At 37.9% G+C, this 27,279-nt stretch overlaps 1 protein-coding gene across 2 annotated transcripts in view; it reads right to left on the bottom strand.

The window, feature by feature from the left end:
- The window catches only part of ARHGAP31 (Rho GTPase activating protein 31), a 175,621-nt gene that overhangs the window by 10,418 nt on the left and 137,924 nt on the right, over nt 1-27,279 (bottom strand). For both annotated transcript variants that reach the window (XM_027866997.1, XM_027867002.1), the window contains exons 6-10: nt 26,735-26,874; nt 20,055-20,253; nt 15,735-15,859; nt 5,058-5,117; nt 1,973-2,539 (exon numbers count right to left, since the gene is read on the bottom strand). In XM_027866997.1, coding sequence (XP_027722798.1) covers nt 1,973-2,539; nt 5,058-5,117; nt 15,735-15,859; nt 20,055-20,253; nt 26,735-26,874 — 1,091 coding nt within the window. The remainder of the gene's footprint in view (nt 1-1,972; nt 2,540-5,057; nt 5,118-15,734; nt 15,860-20,054; nt 20,254-26,734; nt 26,875-27,279) is intronic.

Here is a 27,279-nt window from a genome sequence, read left to right as displayed (position 1 = left end):
ACACACACACACACACACACACACACACACACACACACACACACACAATACAAGGAGATGTCCCAGTCTTATTTTGATTCTAGGAACTGAAACCGCACATATGACTTCAATGCAGGAAATTGGCTCTCTTCAGAACAAGAGACAGTAGAATGACCGTAGGCAGCTAAGGGCTATGTGGTTTTGTGTTAAGGTAGACAAAAGGAGCTAGAATCTTTTTAAAAAAATTACAACAATCCAAGGTGAATAAACCCCAGGCACTTTTGAATATACCATCCAAAATACACAGGGGTTGGCAAAAAAAAAAAATGGGGGGGAAGGGGTAGTCAGGGACTGGACTCAGGAACTTAGTCATTCTGTTTCTACTTGTATGTGCCTGTCCTCTCTCTGTACCTGTAAACATGTTCTTATCCCTCCAGTAGACTGTAAGCTCCCTGAAGGCAGGGACCGCTTCATTTTTGTTTGGACATAGCACTCAGCACAGTGCCTGGAAGAGAGCAGGCACTTAATGAATGCTTCTTTTTTTTTTTTAAATTATAAAGAGTTGGATTAGAGCACAGGCCTGGTTTAATCAAATTATAACAAGATAAAGCTATTTATAATGGACAGGGGCTCAAATGGTCACTAGCTATATGGGCAATCACTAAATCTTTTCATGCATCATTTTCCTCATTTGCAAAATAGAGATGATAATACTTGTACTCCCTTCTGGGGTATACTGGTAAATATTTAACAACCAGATTATTCATATTGAATTGGCCTAAAGTCATATGGCCTCCATAGTTCTCATACTGGGACCTCTATGGTAGAGGAATTTCACCCTTTCTCCATGGATTCATCTACACTCAAACACGAAGTAGCTTTGAATCATTCTAATCAAAGTGTTGAAGATCTGAAAGTGTCCTTAGAGACTATCTAGCCCAGGGGTGGGGAGCCCCTGATTTCTAGTCCAACTTCTCCATTGTTGTTTAATAACATTGATTGTGAAGGGAGAAATTTTGGGAGATCTTAGTATCACCAGTTTTAATGTTCATGCTCAGTAACTCAATGATACCTTGCCATTCGGTTTTTTACAGAATTTTTCATCCTTCTCTCACACATGAAATCTAAGATGAGTGAGAATTTTAAACTGGAGTCCTTGAGTGACATAGTAGCTAGAAAGCTGGCCTCAAAGCCAGGAAGACTGGATTCAGATCACACAGCAAAATAGGGATGACAATAATAAATGTACTACCTACAGGGGAATGATGGTCAGTGTTTAACAATTAACTCTTTTACACACACACACACAAACACATACACACACACACACACAGAGTATACTTTCAAGTTTAATCTGCATTGTTCACATTTTCTCCATCACTTTCTTAAGACTAGAAATCAATAAAGCAATTTGTCAAGGCAAAAATCAAGAGGCTGTGTGATCCTGGGCAAATCTCTTAACTTCTCAGAGCTTAGGCAACTCTTTAGGATAAGAAGTTGCAAACAAGGTCCAATCCTTGGTAATATTATCTAATACTTTTCCCTTTGCAAGTACTTTCAGGTATGGCCATTGCCTTCCATGAAAAGTGAAATTTTGAGTTTAAGATACTTCCTGTAATGAGCGCGGAAATGTATAGTCAGGTTTGCAAAACAGGAAAGAGTAAATGCTTTTATCCTTGAAGAACCTGTCTCCCAAGGCTTCTAGGAAATGGGCATCACCTAATAGTTGCTATTCCTGTCCTTGCTACTATTGTCCAAGTAGGGCTGTCCCAGATGTATCTTATGTGGCTCAGGTGTTCTTGTCCCAATATGACTGCAGCTGACTGCTTCCAAAAAAACTCCTGGAGGAATGGGGGCTTTCTAAAAAGGTGACTCTTCTCCCTTCCTCAATGCCAACTGAGATAAAAGGAATCAGGCCACACTTTTAAGAATCACATTGGAAATAGAAGAGAATAGTTATCAAAATCAAGAGATACCTTCCATGAAATTTTACCTGCAGAAGCATCAGCCACAGGTGTCTTCTCCTCCTCAAACCCAGGCCAACCCCCACCCTCAGCCCCTTGGAGAGAAGATTCTTCTAGGCTAGAGAGTGACTGCATTTCCTTAGGAGGTGTTCTGCAAGGGGTGCTGTTGGTACTGATAACTGCTGATACCCGAAGGGGTACTGAGACTGCAAACGGCTCTGAGATGTTGAGGGCCTTTCGCTGGTGACGAGGGGAGGATTCCATCTGGAAGAGGCTGCTGGTGAAGACTGATTTGCTGGAACTATCATTTGAAGTGTAGAACATGGCAAGCATCTTAGGGGATGCCTGGTCATTCTCTGGATCCTCCACGGCTCGAAATACCTTCAACTGCTCTGGTGGTTGGCGGGCCTGGGGAGCCTTGCCACCCACAACAGAGCCCCCCTCGGCTCCCACTGGGCCTCCATCCTGGCCCCATTCACCCTCTTGCTTGCTAAGGTCACAAGAGCTGCCGGTACTTGTCGTCTGCAGTTTCATCGCTGGGATAAAAAATCCTCCAGTGGTGACAGTCCGATTGAAATGTCCTTTGGCTTCCTTCCCTAGGGTAGTCAGAGCAAACACAGGGACAGTTTTGTGACACCAAAAGCACAGAAAGTTCCTATTCATCCAGATAAATGCGTGATCATTATTCACGCAGGTGTATTCAGTACACCAGAACATACGTACTTGTGCATAAACACTCATACAAGCTTTAAGGGAAAAAGCACGTACGGTCTGACAACAGAATTCTGAGATGGATGGATGTTGTCATGTAACAGGGTTTAACTGAATTAAAAGAGAAAAAAAAATGCCAACTTTGATGATAGCCAAGTCAGTCAAATGCTGGCTGATGACCATTCAGTTGCTTGTCTGTGCACGGTCATAAGGGATCAATTGTAAGAGAGGTTTTTTTTAGAAGAAGCCAGCTGTTAAGGTTGGAATTGGATACAAGCTGAGGAGGGCTGTGCTTTAACACCAGAAAGACCAGAGGTGTCAGTTGATGCAAAAATTTGCTTGGTCCTTCAAGGAACTCTTAAATTAAGGTCTTTTTTAAAGTAAGAGCTGTTAAGGGGATGGGGCAATGAGGGAGGGAGGTGGGAAAGACACAAGGAAGTGAGTGATTTCTTATCCAAGAAAACAGTAAAATTAGAAGGGAATACAAAAGCCTCCTATGATTGATGAGGCAGCCTTCGGGCCACAGAGAAGTCAACAAGACCCAGGTTCCAATTCTGCCACCAATATGCACAGGCTGTGACCCTGGTAAAATCGTGTAATTCCTCAGGGCCTCAGGCAACTCTGAGAATGTAAATTACAGGGCAGAAAATTATTGGTAAAATAGGACTAATTGCGGGGTAAGAGGATGTGAGTTCAGATGCCTCTGATGATGGCACTGGGCAAATCACTTAACCTCTCTAAAAAGAAGCTGAAATAGATCATCTCTGATGTCCCTTTCATGATCTGCATTGGTAGAGGGGATTTCTTCATTGGGAGTTCCCCATAAAAATATCACCGGTTTGGAGCTACCAAAAATTCATGAAGAGAGAGAGAAAGTGTTGGGGGTTTTGAGGTTTCAAGAGGTGAACAGGGATGCCAGATTTGTTTCCTTCTTTCCTTCCCTCCTTCTCTCAACTAGAAATTGGCCTAGATTACACAGCAGACAGGGAGGGAGCAGAGAAAGGAGAGATGGAACTTGACGGGCTCAATGACCAGAAAGGGAAAAGATCCCCATAAGGGAAGTGGTCTGACACCTCTGGTTTCAGCCACAGGGCATTTTGAAGCATAAAACTCGGAAAGCTGAAATGGAGAGGCCCCAGGGGCTTTTCAAACACAGTCTAGAAAGCTGAGTGTAAAGATGAGTGCTAGCCCTAAAAGCTGTCACTGAATATTCCCAACTGATTTTTTTCTTTTTAAAAAAAATTTATTCAAAAGGATTATATTCTGTTTTTGTATTTCTGTTCTTGTTATGCCTTCCCAGTTAATATTCCTTCATAAAAGCTAGGTGATATTAAAACTGGCTAATATTAAAATGATTAACAATAAATTAATTAAAATTAATAAGAAAAAAAATCAAAGGAATTATCTTCTTTAGTCTTCCTTAAAGGAAGTTTAATAAGGACACAGAAGAATTCAGAAAAGCATAGGAAGACTTAAACAGATTAGAAGGAAAAATGTCAAACCATGATTAACAATATATCTAATTAACAGTATGTGTGATGACTACAATAATGGACATAGAGCAAAAATGAAATGGCACTGAATGCTTTGTAACTATAATTTCCCCTATTTGCCTGAATTCCTGCCCATCCTTTAAAGCTTCCTTTGCGAAGCCTTTCCTAATCCCTCTTCTCCACTAGTCACTAACAACCTTGCCTCCCAGAAGTTACAAAGCATTCTATTTTTCAAATCTCTATATCACTTGTCAGGTAATAACATGTTATAGTTTGTCATTGCCCCAGATTAGATTCTAACCTCCATCAGCATATGGAGTGTGTCTCATTTAAACTTTGTACATAGAGCCTAATGTAATGCTCTCCACACAGCAGATATTTTTAAAAAAAATTATGGAATGAATAAATGAATGGATGAACGAATATACTCTTTTTTTTGCTTCTCATTATCCATTACCAATTCCCATTCCTTTCCTCCCCTAAAGGTTCCCCACCTCAACCTCATAACCAATAAGTAGAATAAAATTAAACAAATCAACCTATTATTCATATCTGAAACTCTATGTGTCATTCTGTGACTAAAGTCCATGACCCGAGAGGGTTCCTTTTTCCATGCCACTCATATTAAGATCTCTCCAAGCTCATGCATGATGGAGAAGATCATTGCTCTCTAGCTATGTTAGCCTTAATGACCTCAGTTCTTAGGGGACATGTCATAGAGCTCCTCTGAAAGGGCAGGCTGCTCTGTGGGCCTCAGGACTAAGATTCACCATCACTATACTGCCCCTTTACACTAAGTATAGAGTAAGAGCAGATCTAATTGGGCGAGAAACAGAGGCTTGCAAATGCATGAACGCCAGCAACCAACAGCTCAAAACAGCTGATTCAGATATCGGTTATTAGATCTCACCTTCTACTGGCAGAGAACAGAGAGAGTCCATGCTTTTGGCAGGTCGGATGGTAGCTTTTTCTATTAAAAAACAAACAAACAAACCTCAGTTATTAAAAAATGTAACAATATCACTGAAGAAATAGTATCCTGGAAGAAATAATCAGATTTTTAATATGTAGTAAAAAAAAAAAAATTTCATGAGACTTTTCCATGTAGTATTGAAAATTTACCAGCCCAGAAGACTTAATCATTGGCCAGTTATTGATGTTTCTCAATGGAGCCTCCCTTCTATTTATTAATTATTCCTCCATTGTTAAAGTTCACACATCTTATTTATAGAAGATGTCACCAGGTTGTCACTGCTTACTCTTATTTACACACATTCCTACTAAAATTGGTGACATGGTCTCCAAACCTACAGGAATTAAATTTTAGGGGTGGGGACTGGGCTTTGTTAGGTAAACTCAGAGACAACAATGAGAAATGACAGCTGACAGTAAAGCTGCAGAAAAACTGTTTTAGATAAGTAAAAGGCACCTTGGGTCTGAATCAATTTGTCCCAAATACTTCAGCATATGAGGCAATCTTTGTTTTAAAGCATAACCCACAAATTGACATTCATAATAATGGCACAAATTCACCAAAAAAAGACTAAATTGTTTTCAATATGCTGCTGAACCAGGGAAATAAGTAATCTGTTTTAGAACATTTTTCATTTGAATTAATTAAAATAAATTTTGGTGCTTATTATATCCTTAGATATCTGAAAGGCTCATCTCCCAAAGATTCCAAATAGCCAAAGTTTGTTTTTCTTATTTTTAATTTTTTTCTCCATTTGTATTGATATCTTTTGTTTTTCCATAATTTGCAAATATTTTCCCCCTCCTCCTTTACCCAGAAGGCCATCTCTCTAAGACAGAGGTTTTTTAACTTTTTGGACTTAGAACCCTTCACACTCTTAAAAGTTATTGAGGATTTCACAAAGAGCTTTTGTTTATGTGGACTATATCTCTCAAAATTTACCATATTAGGAATGAAAATGTCATGGTATTATTACAAAAATAATTTTGACCTCAAGAAACCCCCTGAAAGGGTGGGGCTGCCTGGATCACACTTTGAAAACTGCTGCTTTAGGGTTGCACAAGATTTATGATCCCATGACCCTATAAGCAAAAAATTTAAAAAGGAATTTTTTTAAAAAGGCAGTTCAACAAAACTAGTCAGCATTTGCCGAATTTGACTGCATATGCATTCTTTCCACATGGAACCTCTCTTTAAACAATTAATAGCACTGAAATGGTATGGATCTAAGATCTTAGAACAGTTTAAACAATTACTACCACTGCTGTCTGTCACTGCCACTTTTGTACTGACCTTGCCTGGTATAGCATTTCAGTTTTCAAAGTATACTTGTATACATCATTGCACTTGAACCTCAAAACCATCACGAGGTAATAATAATAACAGTAATATATAACATTATTATAGCTGATGTGTACGGAGCACTTTAAGTTTTACTAAGTGCTTTAGAAACATTATTTCAAAAAAAGCTCCTTGACATAGGTATTCCAGACTTTATTATTCCCATTTTATAGAATCTCAGAACAAAGAAGTTAAATGACTTTCTTAAGGTCACGCAGCTAATAATAACTGATGGGACAGGGAATAGAGCTCATGTCTTCAGATTCCTGGTCCAATGTACTTCTCACCATACTAAACAGCAGGTAGAATATGCTTATATTTTAAAATATCTTAACATCATGCATGTAAATGTGCCATCAGAAAACATGACTACCTAAGTTTTTAGAGGTTCAATTATCTTTTTTTTTTTTGGCTAGGCAATGGGGTTAAGTGACTTGCCCAGGGTCACACAGCTAGTAAGTGTTATGTGTCTGAGGCTGGATTTGAACTCAGGTCCTCCTGCATCCAGGGCCAGTGCTCTATCCACTGTGCCACCTAGCTGCCCCATCTTGTAATGTTAAAAAAAAAAAAAAAGGAGGGGTGATAAGGACAAACTTTTGAAGACTAAATGAGACAAAGACAACAAATTAGTTTTTATAAATCTCTCATTTGACAGCATACAAGTGAAACAAGGCTTTTATCTCCTAGACAGCTTGAGATCTAGCTGAGTCAAATCATCTTGAAAGCATCTGTAGATGGCTTGGAAGAAGAACATCAAATAGATGTCAACTAGATGAAACAAAGAGATGAAATCTATTCACCAAATAGATAAATTCATCATCATCTATTTAATCAAATAGATGAAACAAATTTGCCAACCTTTCTAGCATGATCTATTTTCCTCATTGCTATAATCAAACCACTAAAAGCAGAATCTATCATATAGACTCTAGACGAGGAAGTGGAAACTGCACTTAATTTTGAGGAATGTGGAACAGAGGGATGGATATTGCCAAATCCACATATGTAAAAATTGATAATGGAGGCAATACAGATTTAGAATTATTTAAAGATTAATTTTCAAGACATGCCAGAGAGAAGGAAGATCTTGAAAGAATTGAAAAGATCTTAAATAGTATAATTACAACAGAAAGATTCCTGAGAACAAATCAGCAAATACCAACGCATATTTCTATTTTCACATCCCTATACAATATTTATGAGAATCTTCTATTTATAAACATATGTATGTATAAAACTGTGCATAATCTTTGTTGCAGCAATACCACTACACTACTAGGGCTGTACCCCAAAGAGATCTAAAAAGAGGGAAAGGATCTACTTATGAAAAAATATTTATAGCAGTTCTTTTTGTGGTGGCAAAGAATTGGAAATTGAGGGGATGCCCATCAACTGGGGAATGGCTGAACAAGTTGTGGTACATGAATGTAATGGAATACTGTTGTGCTATAAGAAATGATGAGCAGGAGGACCTCAGAAAAACCTGAAAAGACTTAGATGAATTGATGCTGAGTGAAGTGAGCAAGACCAGAAAAACATTGTACATAGTAACAGTAACTATGAATGACTTAGCTATTCTCAGCAAAACAAGATCCAAGACAATTCCAAGGGACTCATGATGAAAAATGCTATCTACATCCAGAGAAGAAAATGAAAGAGTCTGAATGCACACTGAAGCATAATATTTTCATTGTGTGTGTGTGTGTGTGTGTGTGTGTGTGTGTGTGTGTGTGTGTGTGTGTTTTCTTTAGGTCTGTTTCTTCTTTCACAATATTACTAACATGGAAATATGTTTTGCATAGTTGTGTATATATAATCTATATCAAATTGCTTACTATCTCATGGAGGGGGGAGTTGAGGGAGGAGGAATAACATTTGGAACTCAAAATAAAAAAAAATGTTAAAAAATATCTTTACTGTAATTGGAAAAAATAAAACACTAGTTCTTAAAAAAAAAAAGACATCTCCCAGATGAGAAAGAATGGTTAGATCCATGAAAAAACAGTGCATGAGACTCTGTATGGAGCCAGAGTGAAGCATACTTTTCTGACAAGTCACATAGCTTTCAGGAATTTTCCTGTAGTTTGTTCTCTTGCTTTGACATTTCTGTATCCAGAAGAGTGTATAAGTGAATATTTTACTGAATTCCATTTTCCAGATAATTTACAAAAGTTTTAAATAATGTCATTTCAAGATCTAATCTCAGGGAAAACTCACAGATAACTACCTATATAGGTCTATGCATTAGTGTAAGGTGTGTGTGTGTGTGTGTGTGTGTGTGTGTGTGTGTGTGTGTGTGTGAGTGAGAGAGAAGAGAGAGAGACTGGGTCAGTATTTGTATCTCATCCAATCTAGAGTACAGTGGCCATTCACCAGGCAAATTCCACTGTTGATCGACACAGAACCTTTAACCCTTCACTTGCACAGGATCACCATATTGAAGGTAGACTTATTACAGGCTTCTAATTGGCTTTTGTCCTATTCTAGCTCAGAAGTCTTAAGCTCAAGTAATCCTCCAGCTTCAGCATCCTCAGTAGCAGGAATTATAGGGATGTACCACCATGCCCATCTGTCTATGCATTATTATTATAATCTGTAGTTCAAATTTTATCTCTGGGGGCAGCTAGGTGGTACAGTGGATAGAGTACTGACCCTGAAGTCAGGAGGACCTGAGTTCAAATCTGGCCTTAGACCAAATACATGACATTTCCTAGCTGTGTGACCCTGGGCAAGTCACTTAACCCCAATTGCCTAAAAATAAATAAACAAATAAACAAATTTTATCTCTGATGCTTACTAACTGCGTGAAATTGGTCAAGTCACTTAACATCTCTATGATCCTATGAATTTCAATAAACAGATTAGTCTAGTATGATTGCTACTCAGAAAAACTGTGCTGCCTTAAACAGTTCATGTTTAAGTACTTCTCAATTCTATGGTTTAATATCAATCCACTACTATTATGGAAGCAAAATTCACCCTGATTTACAACTCCTCAGGTCTTTCTAGAAGTCATTTTTATGCATGGTCCTCACTTTGGCAACTATCACACCCTCTGTGAAATGGCTGAGTGGCTGCTTCTAATGATGAATCATAAATCTTGGGCAATTCCACAACTTCACCCTTGAGTTTCATTAGAATTCATTCAATACTTCTGATCCTCAGTCATTCATTTATATAAGTATATTGATCTTAAGATCATAGAGCTGGAATGGATTCTAGAGGTGATATAATTCAACCCCTTTGTTTCACAGATAAGGAAATCAAGATTCAAAGAGGTAAGTGAATTGGCCAAGGTCACACTGGTAGTAAGAGACAGAACCAGAATTTAAATGTAGACCCCAAATCCAGTGCTCTTTTTACTACTGTTTCACAGTGTCTTAGTTCTAGGTTAGATTAGAATATCCAGGGCATTTACCATTAATTAAAATTAGTTTAGGTTTGAAAATTTTTCTTAATTTAAAAAAAAATAAGACAAGTAATCCACCTGGTGTCTCTGTGTTCTGTTTCTTAGCTTTCTTCTTTCAGAGTGAACTGGTCTCTGTGGACCATCAAGTGGTCTCACTGATTTCTTAGCTAGCTTCCTCCATTGGTGTGTCTTCACACATTATTGCTTTGGATTCCTTTGTAAGTTGCTCCCTGAATTATTTCCCCCCAATTAATTTCTAGTTTGCGCCCGATAGTTTCCTGTTCTCTTTGGTTGGACTCTCTTCTCATTTCACGGGAGACAGGTCCTTCTAATAGACTGCTTCATTGTCAGATCTAGCTATGTGGGATTACATTCTAGCCCATGGTCCTTTTTTTTTTTTTAAATCCTTGCCATACATTTACCCAGGGCTTCTGTTAAAGTATTTCTTAAATATTCACCACACCTGTATGTACTTTTCTTTTCAAAATAGATTGGATACTCAACTATAAATGAATGGTGAATGGCTGATTAAATCGAATAAGAACGTGAAGAAATAGTTATGCCACAAAGAGACAAATATGAAAAGGAAAGATGAAAAGATTTGCATGAAGTGATGAAGAGTGAAGAAAGTGTGAAAGAGTGAAGAAAGATCTTTCCTTCAGGGCCAGCCACCAGAAACACTCTATTACCATGGCAACCCTGTAGCAAGGCCCCACCCATGAGACAGGCCTGCAGCAAACCTCTTCACCCAGGGGAGGCCAACAGTAAGGCCCCACCCCCCAGTACAAGCCAGAAAGGAAGCCTACCCTGCAGTGAAAGCAATTAGCTAAGCCTTGAAGCCCAGTGAAAGCTAGCAGTAAGATCCTGAGCCCCAGCACAAAAATTAGGGACAGTGCAGGACCAGAGCCCAACTTTAACATAAAAACAGCAAGTGACAAAAAAGTCAGAAAAATGAGCAAACAACAACATCAACAAAGAGCCTGACTATAGAAAGTTACTATGGTGATAGGGAGGATCAAGGCATATAATTAGAAGAAGACAATAGTGTCAAAATGGCTTTATGTGAGGCCCCAAAGAAAAATGTAATTTGGTCTCAGGCCCAAAAAATATTTTTGGCAGAGCTTAAAAAGGATTTTTAAAAGCAAGTTAGAGAAGTAGAAGAAAAATTGGGAAAAGAAATGAGAGTAATACAAGAGAATCATGAAAAAAGAGTCAATTTAGTGAAGAACATAACTCCCTAAAAAATAGAATTGGCCAAATGGAAAAGGAAGTAAAAAAGCTTACTGAAGAAAACAATACCTTTAAAATTAGAATTGAGCAAGTGGAAGCTAATGATTCTATGAGCCATTAAGATCAATAAAACAAAACCTAAAAAGTTAAAAAAAAATAGAAGAAAACATGAAATTTCTCATTGGAAAAACAATTAATCTAGAAAATAGATCCAGGAGAGATAATATAAGAATTATTAGACTACCTGAAAGCCAGGATAAAAACAAAAAAAGACTGGACAACATCTTTCAAGGAACTATCAAAGAAAACTGCCCTGATATATTAGAACCAGAGGGTGAAATAGAAATTCAAAGAATCCACCAATCACCACCTACAAAAGTGAAAAATGAAAACTCCCAGGAACATCGCAGTCAAATTCCAGAGCTCACAGATCAAGGAAAAAGTACTGCAAGCAGCCAAAAAGAAACAATTCAAATATTGTGGAGCTACAGTTAGGATCACACAGTACTTGGGAGCTTCCACATTAAAGAACTGGAGGGCTTGGAATATTACATACCACAAGGCAAAGGAGTTAGGATTACTACCAAAAGTTACCTATCCAGCAAAACTGAATACAGTTTTTTTAGGGGGGAAAATGGACATTTGATGAAATAGAGAGTTTTCAGGCTTTCCTAATTAAAAGACCTGAGCTGAATAAAAAAATTTGACCTCCAAATACAAGACTCAAGGGAAAATAAAAAAGTAAAAAAGAAACAAGAAAGAGAAAACAAGAAATTCAACGAGATTAAACTGTTTATATTTCTATATGGCAAGATAATATTTGTAACTCTTAAGAACTTTATTAGAAGGAGTATATATAGACAGAGGGTGTGAATGCAAGGTGATTTTGATGGGATGATACCCCCAAAAACAAAATAAAGGGGTAAGAAAGAAAACTTCACTGGAAGAAGGAGGGGGGAGATGGAATGGGGTAAATTATCCCACATAAAAGAGGCATGAAAGAGCTATTATAATGGAGGGGAAGATGAGGGATGGTGGGCAAAGTTTAAACCTTACTCTCATCAAAATTGGCTCAAAGAGGTAATAATATACACACTCAGTTGGATACAAAAATCTGTCTTACCCTACAAGAAATTAAAAAGGGATGAGGATAATGGAAGTTGAGGGGGCTGATAAAAAGAGAGGGTACATTGAGAAAGGTGGTGATCAGAAGTAAAACACTTATGAGGAGGGAGAGGGTGAGAGGGGGGTTAGAGAGAGAAGGAGGTAAATAAGGAAAAAATTGCATGGAGGGATATACATAGTTATCATAACTATAAATGTGAATGAGATGAACTTATCCATAAAATGGAAGTGGATAGTGAAATGGATTAAAAAGCAGAATCCTACAATATGTTGTTTATAAGAAACACATCCCCACACAGGGTAAAGGCAACAGGCTGGCGCAGAATTTATTATGCTTCAACTAAAACAAAGAAAGATGGGGTAGCAATCATGATCTCAGACCAAGCAAAATAAAAAATAGAGCTAATTAAAAGAGCTAAGGAAGGAAATGATATTTTGCTGAAAGGTACTATAGACAATGCAGTCATATCAATACTAAACATATATACACCAAATGGTATAGCATCTAAATTCTTGAAGGAGAAGTTAAATGAGTTACAGGAGGAAATAGATAATAAAATTATATTAATGGGGGACCTCAAATTTCCCCTCCCAGAACTAGATAAATCTAACCAGAAAATAAACAAGAAAGAAGTTAAGGAGGTGAATAAAATTCTGCAAAAGTTAGATATGATAGACCTCTGGAGAAAACTGAATGGGTTAGAAAAGAATATACCTTTTTCTTAGCAGTACATAGCACCCACACAAAAATTGACCATGTATTAGAACACAAAAACTTCACAACCAAATGCAGAAAAGCAGAAATACTAAATGCATCCTTTTCAGATCATAATGCAATAAAAGTTACATTCAATAATGAACAATGGAAAGAGAAATTAAAAATTAATTGGATATTAAATAATCTAATCCTAAAAAATAAGTGGGTCAAAGAATAAATCATAAAAATAACAGACAATTTCATCAAAGAAAATGACAACAATGAGACAACTTAACAAAATTTATGGAATGCAGCCAAAGTGGTACTTAGGGGGAAATATATAACTTTAATTGCTTATATCAATAGAGAAAAGGCAGATATAAGTGATATTTATCTAAAATAATCAGTAAGCATAATCTGTAGTGAGGATAAGCTAGAAGTCTTCCTACTACAACCAGGAGTGAAGCAAAGATTCCCATTATCACTTCTATTATTTAATATTGTACTAGAAATGTTAGGTACAGTAATAAGAAAAGAGAAAGAAATTAAAGGAATTAGAATAAGCAATGAAGAAACAAAACTATCTCTCTTTACAGATATGATGTTATACTTAGAAAATCCTAGCGAATCAATTAGAAAACTACTTGAAATTATTAAGAACTTTAGCAAAGTTGCAGGATACAAAATAAACCCATATAATTCATCAGCATTTCTATATATTACCAGCAAAGTCCAGCAGCAACAGATAGAAAAAGAAATTCCATTTAAAATAACTGTAGACAATATAAAATACCTGGGACTCTACCTGCCAAGACAAACCCAGGAACTATATGAATACAACTATAAAACACTTTTCACACAAATAAGTCAGATCTAAGTAATTGAAAAAATATTAATTGCTCATGAGTAGGCCGAGACAATAATAAAAATGAAAATCCTACCTATATTAATCTATTTATTCAGTGCCATACCAATCAAATTATCAAATAATTACTTTATAGAAGAAAAAATAATAGCAAAATTCATCTGAAGAACAAAAACTCAAGAATATCAAGGGAATCAATGAAAAAAAAATGTGAAAGAAGGTGATCTAGCCCTACCAGATCTTAAATTGCATTATGAAGTGGTAATTATCAAAACAACCTGGTACTGACTAAGAAATAGAGTGGTGGATCAGTGGAATAGATTAGGTATAAATTACATTATAGCAAATGATTATAGTAACCTAATTTATGATAAAACCAAAGGTCCAATCTTTTGGAACAAAATCGATTATTTGACAAAAACTGCTGAGAAAACTGGAAAACAGTATGACAGAAACTAGGTATAGACCAACATTTCACACCATATACCAAGATCAGGTCAAAATGGGTTATGTGATTTACACATAATTGATACACATGAGACCATAAGCAAATTAAGAGAGCATGGAATAGTTTATCTGTCAGATTTATGGATAAGGGAAGAATTTAGCACCAAAGAAGATATAGAGAGCATTACAAAGTACAAAATAGATCATTTTGATTATATAAAATTTAAAAATTTTTGCACAAACAAACCAATGCAAGCAAAATTATAACAAAAGCAGAAAACTGGGAAAATAATTTTTTTGTAACAAATATCTCTGAAAAAGGCCTCACTTCTCAAATACATACAGAATTGAGTCAAATTTGTAAAAGTACAAGTCATTCCCCAATTGATAAATGGTCAAAGGATATGAACAAGCAGTTTTCAGACAAAGAAATCAAAGCAATTTATAGTCATATGAAAAAATGCTCTACATCACTATGTATTAGAGAAATGCAAATTAAAACAACTCACGCCTCACCACCTCACATCTATCAGATTGGCTAATATGACAAAAAAGAAAAATGTTGGATGTTGGATGTTGGAGGGTAAATAGGAAAACTAGGACACTAATTCACTGTTGGTGGAGTTGTGAACTGATCCAACCATTCTGGAGAGCTATTTGGAACTACGCCCAAAGAGCTATAAAACTGCGCATACCCTTTGATCTAGCAATACCACTGCTAGATCTATATCCCAAAGACATCTGAAAAAAGGGGAAAAGAGCTATTTGTACAAAATATTTATAGCAGCTCTTTTTGTGGTGGCTAAGAAATGGAAATTGAAGGGTTACCCTTAAATTGGGGCATGGTTAAACAAGCTGTGATATTTGATTGTAATGGAATATTATTGTGCTATGGGAAATGACAAGCAGAAGGATCTCAGGAAACATGGAAAGACTTACATGAACTGATGCATAGTGAAGTGAACAAAACCAGGAGAATGTTGTACACAGTAACAGCAATATTGTTTGATGAAGAACTGTGAATGACTTAGTTATTCTCAGCAATACAATGATCCAAGACAATCCCAAAGGACTAATGATGAAGCATACTATGCGCTTCTAGAGAAAGAACTGATATTGTCTGAATACAGACTGAAGCATGCTATTTTTCACTTTCTTTCATTTTTTTTATTTTGATTCTTCTTGTACAAAATGACTAATATGGAAATGTTTTACAAGATTGCACATGTGTAACTTATATTGATTGCTTACTGTCCCAAAGAGGTGGAAGGGGAGGGAGGAAAGGAGGGATAGAATTTGCAACTCAAAACTTTAAATAAAAATGTTTTTAAAAAGTTGAAGAATAAAAGAGAAAAAGTTCAACATGCTTATATTTAAGGGTCATGATCATCTTGATTGACATATAAGTTTATCTTTCAGGGCTAGAGAGTTCTGCATGCCCAAACCAAAGAAGGAAAGGAGCTGAGCTGGTGAAGACAGACCATAAAATAGCATGCTTACCAGAAAGCCTCTGTCCTCTCACAAATACACTTCCATTCCGGTTCAGCTTGGATTTTGAATCTGAGCCAGAACGTCCCAGGTTAAATATTGACTTCCACTTCTTAGATTTACTAGAGAGTTTCCTTCTAAAAAAAAAAATTAACAACAATTATTTTTATTGTTTACTATTTAGATGGCAGGCAGCTGGGTAGCACAGTAGATAGAGCACTGGGCTTGGAATCAGGAAGACATCTTCATGAGTTTAAATCCCACCTCAGACACTTACTAACTGTGTTACCCTCGGCAAGTCACTGTTTGCCTCAGTCTCCTCACCTGTACAATGAGCTGGAAGAAACGGCAAACTACTCCAGTATTTCTGCCAAGAAAACCTCAAATAGGGTCACAAAGAGTTGGACACAACTGAAGATAACAGAACAACAATAATAAATTTCGATGGTACTTTCCTCTTATACAAAGAACTTTGCAATTACATTCTTAATCATGATGTTTCCTTAGCAACAGATGAACATGACATTTAGGAACTTACTCTCTGGAAAAAACAAGTTCATCCCAATGTTTCCCTATGATCAAGGAGGGCCATGTAATGAATGTCCCAGTTCATATTCGAATAGGCAAAGGAAAAGAATCACTTCTAGTACTCCTAAGGGGCAGTCTGATTACACAGAAGTATTGCGGTATTGATAGGAGATGTGCTCCAAAAGTGGGGGACCAAAGGTATACATATAATGTCACTGCATTATATATACACACTACATGGGATGTAAAACTTCTTTGCAATGTTCATTAATTTTGTGGATTGAAAATTTTTTCTTCCTTTTTATTTAACTTAATTTATAAAAGATAATTCTCTGAGAAGCAAGAGAGAGATGATAGGACATGTAGTTGGTATAAACAGGTATCAATAAAATTTATAAGTACTAAAGAGTGATGTATATAAGCTTGTCCCCAAAGAAGAGATGAGAAAAAAATTCTCCATCCCATTTCTGTATAGGTGGGGCACTATAAGTATGGAACATTGCAAATACTGTCAGACCCAGTTTATAGTTTGGTTAGTTTTGCTCATCAGACTTTGTTTTCCCCTGTCTTTTTCTATTGTTTGTTATAAGGGATGGGTTGCTGGGGAGGGGAGAAGGTAGGAGGATATTAAAAAATGAAGGTGACATAAAAACAACTATTAAAAAAACATTTTTTTTTAATAAATAAAAAATTTAAATGTTACCTGAAGGGGAAAGGGCTGGGTACTATGTGGACAAGGGTTCTACCATGAACACACGGTGCAAACCTCAACACAGTCCAAAAGTGTGTAAGCTCCCTGAGGGCAAGGATTATTTCCTTTTCATCACGGTGTCTGTGGCATGGTGCCTTATCACATTGTAGCTATTTAATACATATTTGTTGATTTGCCATCACCCTTCAGGATCCCTCAACTTTCCCCTAAACTATTTCATTGAGCATTTAAGCACTTACTATATGCCAGACACTATGCTAAGTGCTGAGGACCAAAAGATAAGCAAGGCAGTCTCTGCCCTCAAGGAGTTTACTTTCTAACGGGGTAAGTTGGAAAGAAACTTGGAATGTATTAAGTGCTTACTTAATAAATGCTCAATGTTTCTATCTATTTATTTATCTAAAAGTTATAAATACAATATTTAGAAATAATAACTACAAAGCAAAGTTCATGGGCATGGGTGTGGGTGATGATGATTGAATGAAATAGTGCAGGTGAGGGATGATGGAATCCTAAACTTGGACAGTGGCTGTCAATCAATAGACAAACCAAGGTTTACATGGAAGGTTATGCTAGGAAGAAAAAGGAACAATCATTTACAAATATTATTTGTAATATGAAAATTTGTATTATATGTAAAATTATAAAACCATAAAAATTATTGATTCTCATAACAATGCTAGAATGAAAGTGCTATTATCCCTGTTTTATGGTTGAGGAAATAGGCAGACAGTGGTTAAGTGACTTGCCCAGGGTCACATGGCTAATAAGTAGAGGTCAAATTTGAACTCAAGTCTTTCTGACTCTAGGTCCAGTGCTGTATCCACTGTACCACCTATGTGGGGAGTGGTTCCAAGTTCCAAGGTTCTAGTAGGGAAGACATGAAGATGATGGAATAAATGAAGAAGGTATAAAGTGGAATGGCCAGGAAGTGAAGTGGAAACCTGGATCTGGGCAAGATAAGGTGAAAACTTTCCAACTAGAGCCTCGGGCAGTTCCAGCAGAGGGAATCCAAGGTTCTTGTGGGGACACGGAAGTGATGATGGCCAAAAGACATTGAAGAGAGCTAGTTGAGAAGCTCCCTAAAGAGCTCTAGTACATGGAAAATAAGGGGAGAACTTTGCAAGGGTCTCCAAGCCAATAATAACTAGACTTCTCAGGCTACCTACTGGACATGCCCTCATGGTCTTCATTGCTATGACATCAATAACGGAGAAAAAGATCCTTGACAACTTCACGGGCTGGGGAGACATACTTTAAATTAGCTGCAAACCTGAATTGAAAGCAGGTTTTTTATAAGGAGACACTGCCCATTTCTGCTTTCCATTGGTCTCTATAGCTATTGCAAACGTAGGGGATGGGCAATCTGAGCCATGGAGAGAGTTCAGTTTATGACCTTTATTTTTATTTCTTTCAGAGAAAGGGAGGAGCAGGCAATACTCTGAGAAAGTGCAGTAAATCAAGAAACCACCAGGGGGAGCAGAGCCCAAGCCCTGTGCTTGTTTGGAGAAGCTCGGGGATTCAGCTCAAGTAGGAACTGACCCCGACAATAGGTGTCTATTTCTGCACAATGTCCTTGCTCTGAAGATTTCAAGTCATTTACATGGGACTTAAGCGTTACAAGGATAGTATATTTCTAAAAACAAACAGCAAAACGGCCAATAGAGGGAGACAGAGAAGCAGGAGAGATCATCCTCAGTGCTAGAGGTCCGCTCGCTCTAGGGTCTTCCAGGCAGCCAGAGTTCGAGTATATTTCACAGAGCTGTATAACTATGTGAATAATGCATCCCAGGTGGAGTAATAAGCTGGGAAAAAATGCACAGCTACACAGGAAGGTTATCTACCCGATAGAAATCAAACGATTCCTGGGACAGAAGAATTCTCCTAGAACTGCAGGGAGTGATGAGATTGGTACCAGAATTCTGGAAATTGTTTCTTTTTTCTCTTGCCTTGTCTGTCTTGGGAGAAAATATGACATGTCTTGCCCTTGACTCTTTCCCTCCACTCATATAGTTACCTTAATAAATGCTAGTTGGTTGACTGACTGGTCTAGATTACTGCAACAGACTCCCAATTGGTCTCCCTGCCTCAAATTTCCCCCAGCTGGACTTTATCCTACACACTGCCAAAGTGATTTTCCTTTTTTCTTTTCTTTCTTTTTGTGAGGCAACTGGAGTTAAGTGATTTGCCCAGGGTCACACAGCTAGTATAAGTGTCAAGCATCTGAGACCAAATTTGAACTCAGGTCCTTCTGACTCCAAGGCCGGAGTTTTATCCATTGCACCACCTAGCTGCCCCGGTGATTTTCCTTAAACAAAGATCTAAGCATGACCTACTTAGACAAGTCCAGGTGCTTCCTATTGCCTCTCAAAAATATATAAAGGTATCGTGATAATATATCTCATCCTCTCTATCCCTTTCTATTGTTTCTCAAATAAAATAAAAAATTTTCTATTGAGCTTTTAAAGTCTTTCAAAAGCTGACCCCAACTCATCTTCCTAGCCTTTATGGACACAGTATTCTTCTGTCTACACTCTGTGATCCAGTTAATCTGGCCTTCTCTATGTAACTCACACCCAACATTCTATCTCCTGACTCCAAAACTTTGCACTGGTCATTCCCCATGCCTGTAACTCATTCCCTCCTTACTTTTCACTCATGGAGGCTCTCTTTTCCTTTAAGACTTGACTTAAGTATCACCTCTTGCATGAAGCCTTTCTTGTTACTCCCAAATGCTGGTGCGCTCCCTCTAAATTACTTTATATTTAGCTGCATTTATATTTATTTGTATTTATTAACTTTCTTTTTATGCTTGTATATACTTATATATTTAGTTGATACCTCCCCCATTAGAATATAATAAGAGCCTTCTGAGTAGGGATTGTTTTATTCCTCAAACCTCTATCCTCAACATCTAGCATAGGGCTTAGCACTCAGTCAGTCATAATAGATGCTTAATATAACCTTGTTTAATTGCCCTCCTCAGCTGGCAGAGAAGTGGGAAAGCCATTCCTTGCTTCTCCAACCTGCTCTTAAAATTTCCCAGCACTGAAATATGTGTAACTGCTTAGGATAAAAAAATACAAGCTTACTTGCTGTCTGGTAACTCAAGGACAGTGTGGAAGAGGGCTCCTGTGGAAGGCACAATCTCAGGCAGGCTATTCTCCCTCCTCTCCTTGCGTGCAGGGTGGTTAGTAGCCAGACTCCTAGCCTGAGCTTCTTCAAGGCTCACCAACTTCATTGGGAGGGAGAGGGCTGGCAAAGTCAGACTTTTCATAATCGGCCTGTTTTCTGTAAAGAAATAAGTCAGTGCTGTGAAGAGAACCTAAGGATTGAGATCAAACCATCCCTACTTCCCACAGCCCCTCGCTTGGGAACTTTGCTGTTGAGTATAAACCCAGAACCCAAGGATCAGCGTGGGATTGGAAGAACAGGCCCTTGGTTTTTCTCCTGGTTATTCAGAGGTCATCACAAGAACTAGATCATCGCAGAGGACAACTTTCTTTGGCAATGACTTGCCCTTGTCTGGGTTATAGAACTGAGGGGAGAAATGAAGATAGGAGTAAAAGTGACTTTCTACCCACTAGGTCCTTTGTTTGGTGGTTGAACATAATGGGAATTTGACTGCCCTGTCCCATAGAGGTATTCCTGTTATTTGTTGTTGTTTAGTCATGTTCAACTCTTCATGACTCCATTTTGGGGTTTTCTTAGCAAAGACATTGGAGTGGTTTGCCATTTTCTTCTCTAGTTCATTTTACGGATAAGGAAATGGAGGCAAACAGGATTAAATGTCTTGCCCAGGGTCACATAGCTAGTGTCTGAGGCTGCATTTGAACTCAGGTCCTCTTGACTCCAAGACTGGAAAAATGAGTCTTGCTGATTCAAAGTCCAGTGCTCTATCCACAGTGCCATCTAGATGCCCCACCCAGCTTGCTATGCATATGTTAACTATGTGAGGCAAGTAGGTGGTATAATGGACCAAGTGCCAGATTTAGAATCAGGAATTAACTCAAATACTTATTAGCTATATATCGTGACCAAATCACTAAATCTCTCTTAGCCTCAGTTTTCTCATCTGTAAAATGATAACTCTACCTCCCAGGGATGTTGTGGGGATAAAATGAAATATTTATAAAGCACTTTTCAAACCTTAAAGCACTATTATGCTGGCACAATAGTGCTCCTGGGTCACTAACAAAGGAGGTTTTTCTCCCTCCTCTGAAATTAGCAGGGCAGAGCAGATTATAGGATAAGCTTTTGGGCACAGCCTGGGTGAAGGAAGTTAGGAGGCTATTCTCCTCTTCAAAGTTGGGGAACAGGGGCAGCTAGGTGGCGCAGTGGATAGATCACCAGCCCTGAAGTCAGGAGGAGCTGAGTTCAAATCCGGTCTCAGACCAAACATTTGACACTTACTAGCTGTGTGACCCTGGGCAAGTCACTTAACCCCAATTGCCCAAAACAAAGTTGAAGAACAAATGGTTCTTGATACACCGGGATACACCATATTTCTAGGGCAGGTAGGTGGTGCGGTGGATAAAGCATCAGGCCTCGAGTCAGAAAGACTCCTCTTCCTGAGTTCAAATCTCAGATACTTACTATCTGTGTGACTCTGGACAAGTCACTTAACCCTGTTTGCCTCAGTTCCTCATCTATAAAATGAACTGGAGAAGGAAATGGCAAACCATTCTGTATTTTTGCCAAGAAAACCTCAAAATGGGATCACAATGAACAACATAACTGTATTTCTGCTTTGATTTGCTCTGATCTACCAAGTTTACTATTCTTGTGTAGAAGGGCACCAGGTGATGACAGCATGCGACCACATAATCAATCACATAAACTCCGTGAGTCTCAGTTTCCTCATCTGTAAAATGAAGGGTTGGTAGACGGCCTTTGAGATCCCTTCTAACTCCAGGTCTATAAACCTATGGGGGGAAAAGAGATATACTCACAAAGATATTGCTCTAAACAAAATACTCAGGAGCATTCTAGGTGTCTATGAGGTGCTATGATATGTTGGGATTTTTCTTAGAAAGGAAGGTGATGCTGATTGTCACTGGTTTCCAGAGTCCTATTTTTTCTTTAATAAATAGAAGAGCCTCAGGCTGACCTTTTCTCAGTCTTTGGGAACTACTGTGTGTATTTTTGAAAACCCAGGAGGCTCTGTAACACCTTCAATGAACTACTAAGAAAACACTCTATGAATAGCTCTACTCATAGTATGTATAACATGACCATCTTTATGTACAGCATGACATACTACATAGAGCATTCTATTCTCATATAATATGAGCTACTCAAAGGCAAAAACAATCTCATTTTTGTATTTGTATCCTCAAAGTTTAGCTCAGGACCTGGTACATAGTAATTCTTAATAAGTTCTTGATGATCGATTATTATATTACATATTATTATAGCATGACCTTCCTATGGAGAAGTAGATCCAAAGCTTCAGATAAAGAGTTTCTTGGAAAGTTAAAATTGTATAAAAGTATTCTCCTCCTAATGCTGTTATTTTTCCCACAAACATAAAATATTAGCTGAAATGATATTAATGGGGTCTGTTAGCTCCATAGCAATAAAGTTATGAATGGGTGATTGGGTGGACAGTGTTATGATGTGCAAAGTTAAAGTAATTTTACTTGAGTAATAATATTTTGGTTATAATATATCATTGATCTTATTGTGAAATTATATTGATCACAGAGATACCATGAATGCCATGCCTGTATACTAAGCTGGTATGTCCTATAATTCAAGGTAGAAGAATAATTTTAGGTATTGATTAATGAATATGAAAACTTTTTAATATGATTCTTAAAAGTCACTTATGTGTAAGTGAGGCAGCTGGGTGGCAGAGTAGAAAGAGTCTTGGACTTGAAGTACACAAGACTTGACTTTAAATCCTACCTCAGACACTCACTAGGTATGTGATAATAAACAAGTCAATCAATCAATAAACATCTATTAAGTTGCCTACTATGTGCCAGGCACTGTGCTAAGTGATGAGATATAAGTCACTTAACGTCTCTGTGCCTCAGTTTCTTCATCTGTAAAAAGGAATAATAATAGCACCTACCTACCAGGGTTGTGGTAAGAATGAAATGAAATGAAATAACATTTATAAAACATTTTGCAAACCTTTAAGTACTATAAATGCTGGCTATTATTAACAAAGGCTTTTAGGGAAGTTCTTGACTTTAGTTGCTCAATAAATTACTAAACTGATTAAATTGGAAGAAGGCTTAATATTTTAAGTTTATTTAACACTCCTCCAACATTTGTCCATGGTATATGTATTCTTATAATTTGTGACTTTGTTGATCACTTGTTAGGAAGAATATAAATGGACTTCTTGATCAGATATAGGTTAGACTAGATGGCCTTGGAATTTTTTCCAGATCAAAGATTCTGTAAGGGCAAAGGTACTTTTTGTGAGATGCACTTTAGCAGGAGATACAGGAACTGAATTAAGCCTGAAAGATAAGATCTAGGACAAGGAATAAACTGAGGCAAACCAAAAAATTTAAGGGACAAATTTTATGACTAATAATTGGTCATATAGTGTGTCTTATAGGCAGCTAGGTGGTACAGAGGATAGAGTGTCAGGTCTGAGTCAGAAAGACTTGAGTTCAAATGTGATCTCAGAAACTTTTTAGGTATGTGCCCCTGAGCAAGTCACTTAACCTCTGTTTACCTGTTTTCTTAACTGTATAATGGGGATAATAATAGCATCTACCTCCCAGGGTTGTTATAAGAATCAAATGAACTATAAGTAAGGGACTTAGCACAGTACCCAGTACATATAGTAAGTGCCTTCTTTCCTTTCCACACACACACACACACACACACACACACACACACACACAAAATTTCCCAGAAGTCACTCATTCACAGAGAAATTGGAGATTAAGCTCCCATCCCTGAAATGTGATCTTGTTTCATTTTAGCCCCTTACAACACTTACTTTCCTTCAAATGCCACTGTCTACATTAAGCTGATTGCCTTTCTTCCTCAAATTCCCTTCCATTTATTTTGTACATAGGGAGGCTGAGTGGTATAGTGGACAGAGCTGGCCTTGAAGCCAGCAATGCCTGGGGTCAAATGTTAACTCTGAAACATACAACCTAGATGACTACACTGACTCACTTTGGTGAGTAAAAGTCAGCTAGCTAGGTGGCACGATGGACAGAGTGACTGGCCTAGAGCCAAGAAGATTCATCTTTGTAAGTTCAAATCCGGCCTCAGACACTTACTAGCTATGTGATCTTGGACAAATCACTTGACCCTTTTTGCCTCACTTTCCTCATCTGTCAAATGAGCTGGAGAAGAAAATGGTAAACCACTCCAGTATCTTTGCCAAGAAAACTCCAAATGGGGTCATGAAGAGTCAGACACAACTGAACAGCAACAACTCATTGAAAGTGAAATTGATATTTTAAAAAAAGGTATCATCTAGTTATGAAACTAGTTCAAATCCTGGCTCTTCTGTTTATTAACAATGTGACCTTTGGCAAAACACTTAACATCTGTGGGCCTCAGTTTCCTCATCTGTACAATGAGGAGGTTGTATTTGTACTTGAGACCCAACTAAGCCATATCAAACCAAGAGCTCTGAAGGTCCCAATCAGCTCTAGACTTAACTTCTCTTAGAAATCTAAACAGGCTTAACTCAGCAAAAACCGTTAAAGCAACAATTCACAGCAGTTATGATCCTAGCAGTCATCGTGGAGTCAACAAAGGCAGCTTTGGAGTGTAAGAATTGTTCATGTGTTTCTAGCACTGAGCAGGGAGAGAGGGCCCTGTGCCCAGTATGCCAATCTGCCAGGCAGATTATCCCCAGGAGAGCAGTGACTGATGAGAACATCACGACCTGATATGGGAAATATCCCAGGAAGTCATATAATTCCCTTTCCTGGAGGCTTTATTTACCAACCAATCTTCTGGTTATTAACTTGTTTTCCCAAGTAAGGTTGCCTACTGGGAAGAGATTGGGCTCTTCCAGCATAAACATTTTAGTATCTAGGCAGCTATATTTTTTTTTACATCTGTATGAGATTAATCGCGCCAATTGATAAATTGGTGTTTTAGCATTTAAATCAATCTCATGTGAATTTGGATAGCATAAGCCAGTTTCTCCAGACCCTGGTTGCCCCTAGTTTGTCTATGCACAGAATAAACCTACAAAGGCCAGACCCTAGACCTGCAATAAACTCACCAATAGCTATAACCCATAAAGTCTAGTCCAAAAGAGTCCCCTTTTCCTGACCAACATTACCAAAACTGTAACCATACCTGACGTTCTACAATGCTCCTAAAAAGTGATCAACAAGGTCATAAATTATAAGAATGCAAATAACATGGACAAATGTTGGAGGAGAATTAAATAAACTTTCAAAAAAAAAATTTTAAGTCTTTTTCCAATTTAATCAGTTCAGTCATTTATTGGGTAACTAAAGTCAGGAACTTCACTAAAAGTCCTAATTGACAAGAGCTAGCATTTATATAGTGCTTAAAGCTTTGCAATATGTTTTATAAATGTTATTTCATTTGATCCTTACAAAAGCCCTGGGAGGTAGGTGCAATTATTATCCTCCTTTTACAATGTCACATGAAGTTTCTTGCATTTTTCTAACTTCCGAAGTTGTAATACTTAACCCTTCCTTGTAGGTTCGGCTCCACTTCAGACCATGGGACCCATATTTTCCCAAGCCTCGGGGAGAAATAAAAGGAGCCCGAGGCCATAATCCTTACCCTTTTGCATTCCACAGTCCAGTCAAACTGACCTTTTTACTGATCTTCCAATGAAATAACCCATGTCCCATCTCCATTCCTTTGTATTGAATGTCTCCCATCCCTGAAATGTGATCTTGTTTCATTTTAGCCCCTTACAACACTTACTTTCCTTCAAATGCCACTGTCTACATTAAGCTGATTGCCTTTCTTCCTCAAATTCCCTTCCATTTATTTTGTACATAGGGAGGCTGAGTGGTATAGTGGACAGAGCTGGCCTTGAAGCCAGCAATACCTGGGGTCAAATCTTAACTCTGAAACATACAACCTAGATGACTATTGTCAAGTCACCCTTATTGTTCTAAGCAGCGGAGAAGGTGGTGACCTATGGGAGGTTTTCTCATTTAGGAAATCCCTAGACCAATGACATCACAGATCCAGTCCCTATATATTTTGTTTATACCTTTGGTCTCCCCCAGTGTTAGTGAGATGGTGAAGTTTCATTTTTGTCTGCGTGTCTCCCAACTCCCGGTGGGCACTAATACCTTTTGACTGGTTAATTGATTAGCTCTTGTACTTAAGTGATCTAGAAGAAGGCAATGACATCTTCTGAGATGGTAGATGAAGAAATAAAAATGCAGCTAAGCATTGAAACAGAAGAATGGGCTCAATGTTCTTGAACATTAAATCAACCTTGTAAATAGCTTAGAAAAATCACTATGACCACAATAATTGCATGAATCCTGTTGTCCCTAACTATATCACAGGGACCACATATACAACAGGTGCAAGCCATGAATGACGGAACAGACAGAAACATGCAAAGATCAATTGCAAATAAGTCACACACATGCAGCAGACACAGATATATGCACGGCAAGGCCCAACAAATCTTAAATGCACGGGGCCACGTATGGAACAGACACACAGGTTTGGATTCCATTCCTGTACCAACTTGTTTCTGCCTTATACTGCTATAGCAAAGAAAGACTGGGATGGGCCACAAGGTCACGTGACAAATGTCAGGATAAACGATTACCATCATTCTCTATGGAGCAGGATGAGCTGCTGAAAATTTGATCCACATGATTCAAGATAAACTCAATCACCACCTGCTGGACTCGGACGGCAAGAAAGGCCGCATCTCCATTACAGCCAATAGCTTCAATTTCCTTAGACCTAAGGCATAAGGGAAAATATACAGTGAATAGCAGTGCATTAGGAGATAGGAAAGAAAAAGTTAAGCAGAAAGGACCTATAAGCCAAATCCCTCAGTTTTTTAACATTTGCTAACCTGTATAATGATGCAGCTAGGGTTGACTAACAGACCCAATATTTATCCATGCTGGCCTCCTTACCATTGGAATTTCATCCATTTCCTAGGATTGGCATTTGCCGTGAAAATTAATCTGAGTTCAGCAGACTTTTAGAGTATAGTCATCATGTTGATTCTCCTGTTTCTGCTGATTTTGTTCTGCACCAATTCATTGACCAGTTTTTAAAAATTTGAGTTAATGTAAAGATGTTACCTGATATTCCTCACACAACACTATTCCTCCCACCTCCAAGCCTTTGACCTAGATG

Source organism: Vombatus ursinus, unplaced genomic scaffold, assembly GCF_900497805.2.
Source record: "Vombatus ursinus unplaced genomic scaffold, bare-nosed wombat genome assembly UNPS02001419.1, whole genome shotgun sequence".
Classification (NCBI taxonomy): Eukaryota; Metazoa; Chordata; class Mammalia; order Diprotodontia; family Vombatidae; genus Vombatus; species Vombatus ursinus.
Note: the sequence above shows the minus strand (reverse complement) of the source record. Positions and strands in the feature narration are given on the sequence as shown.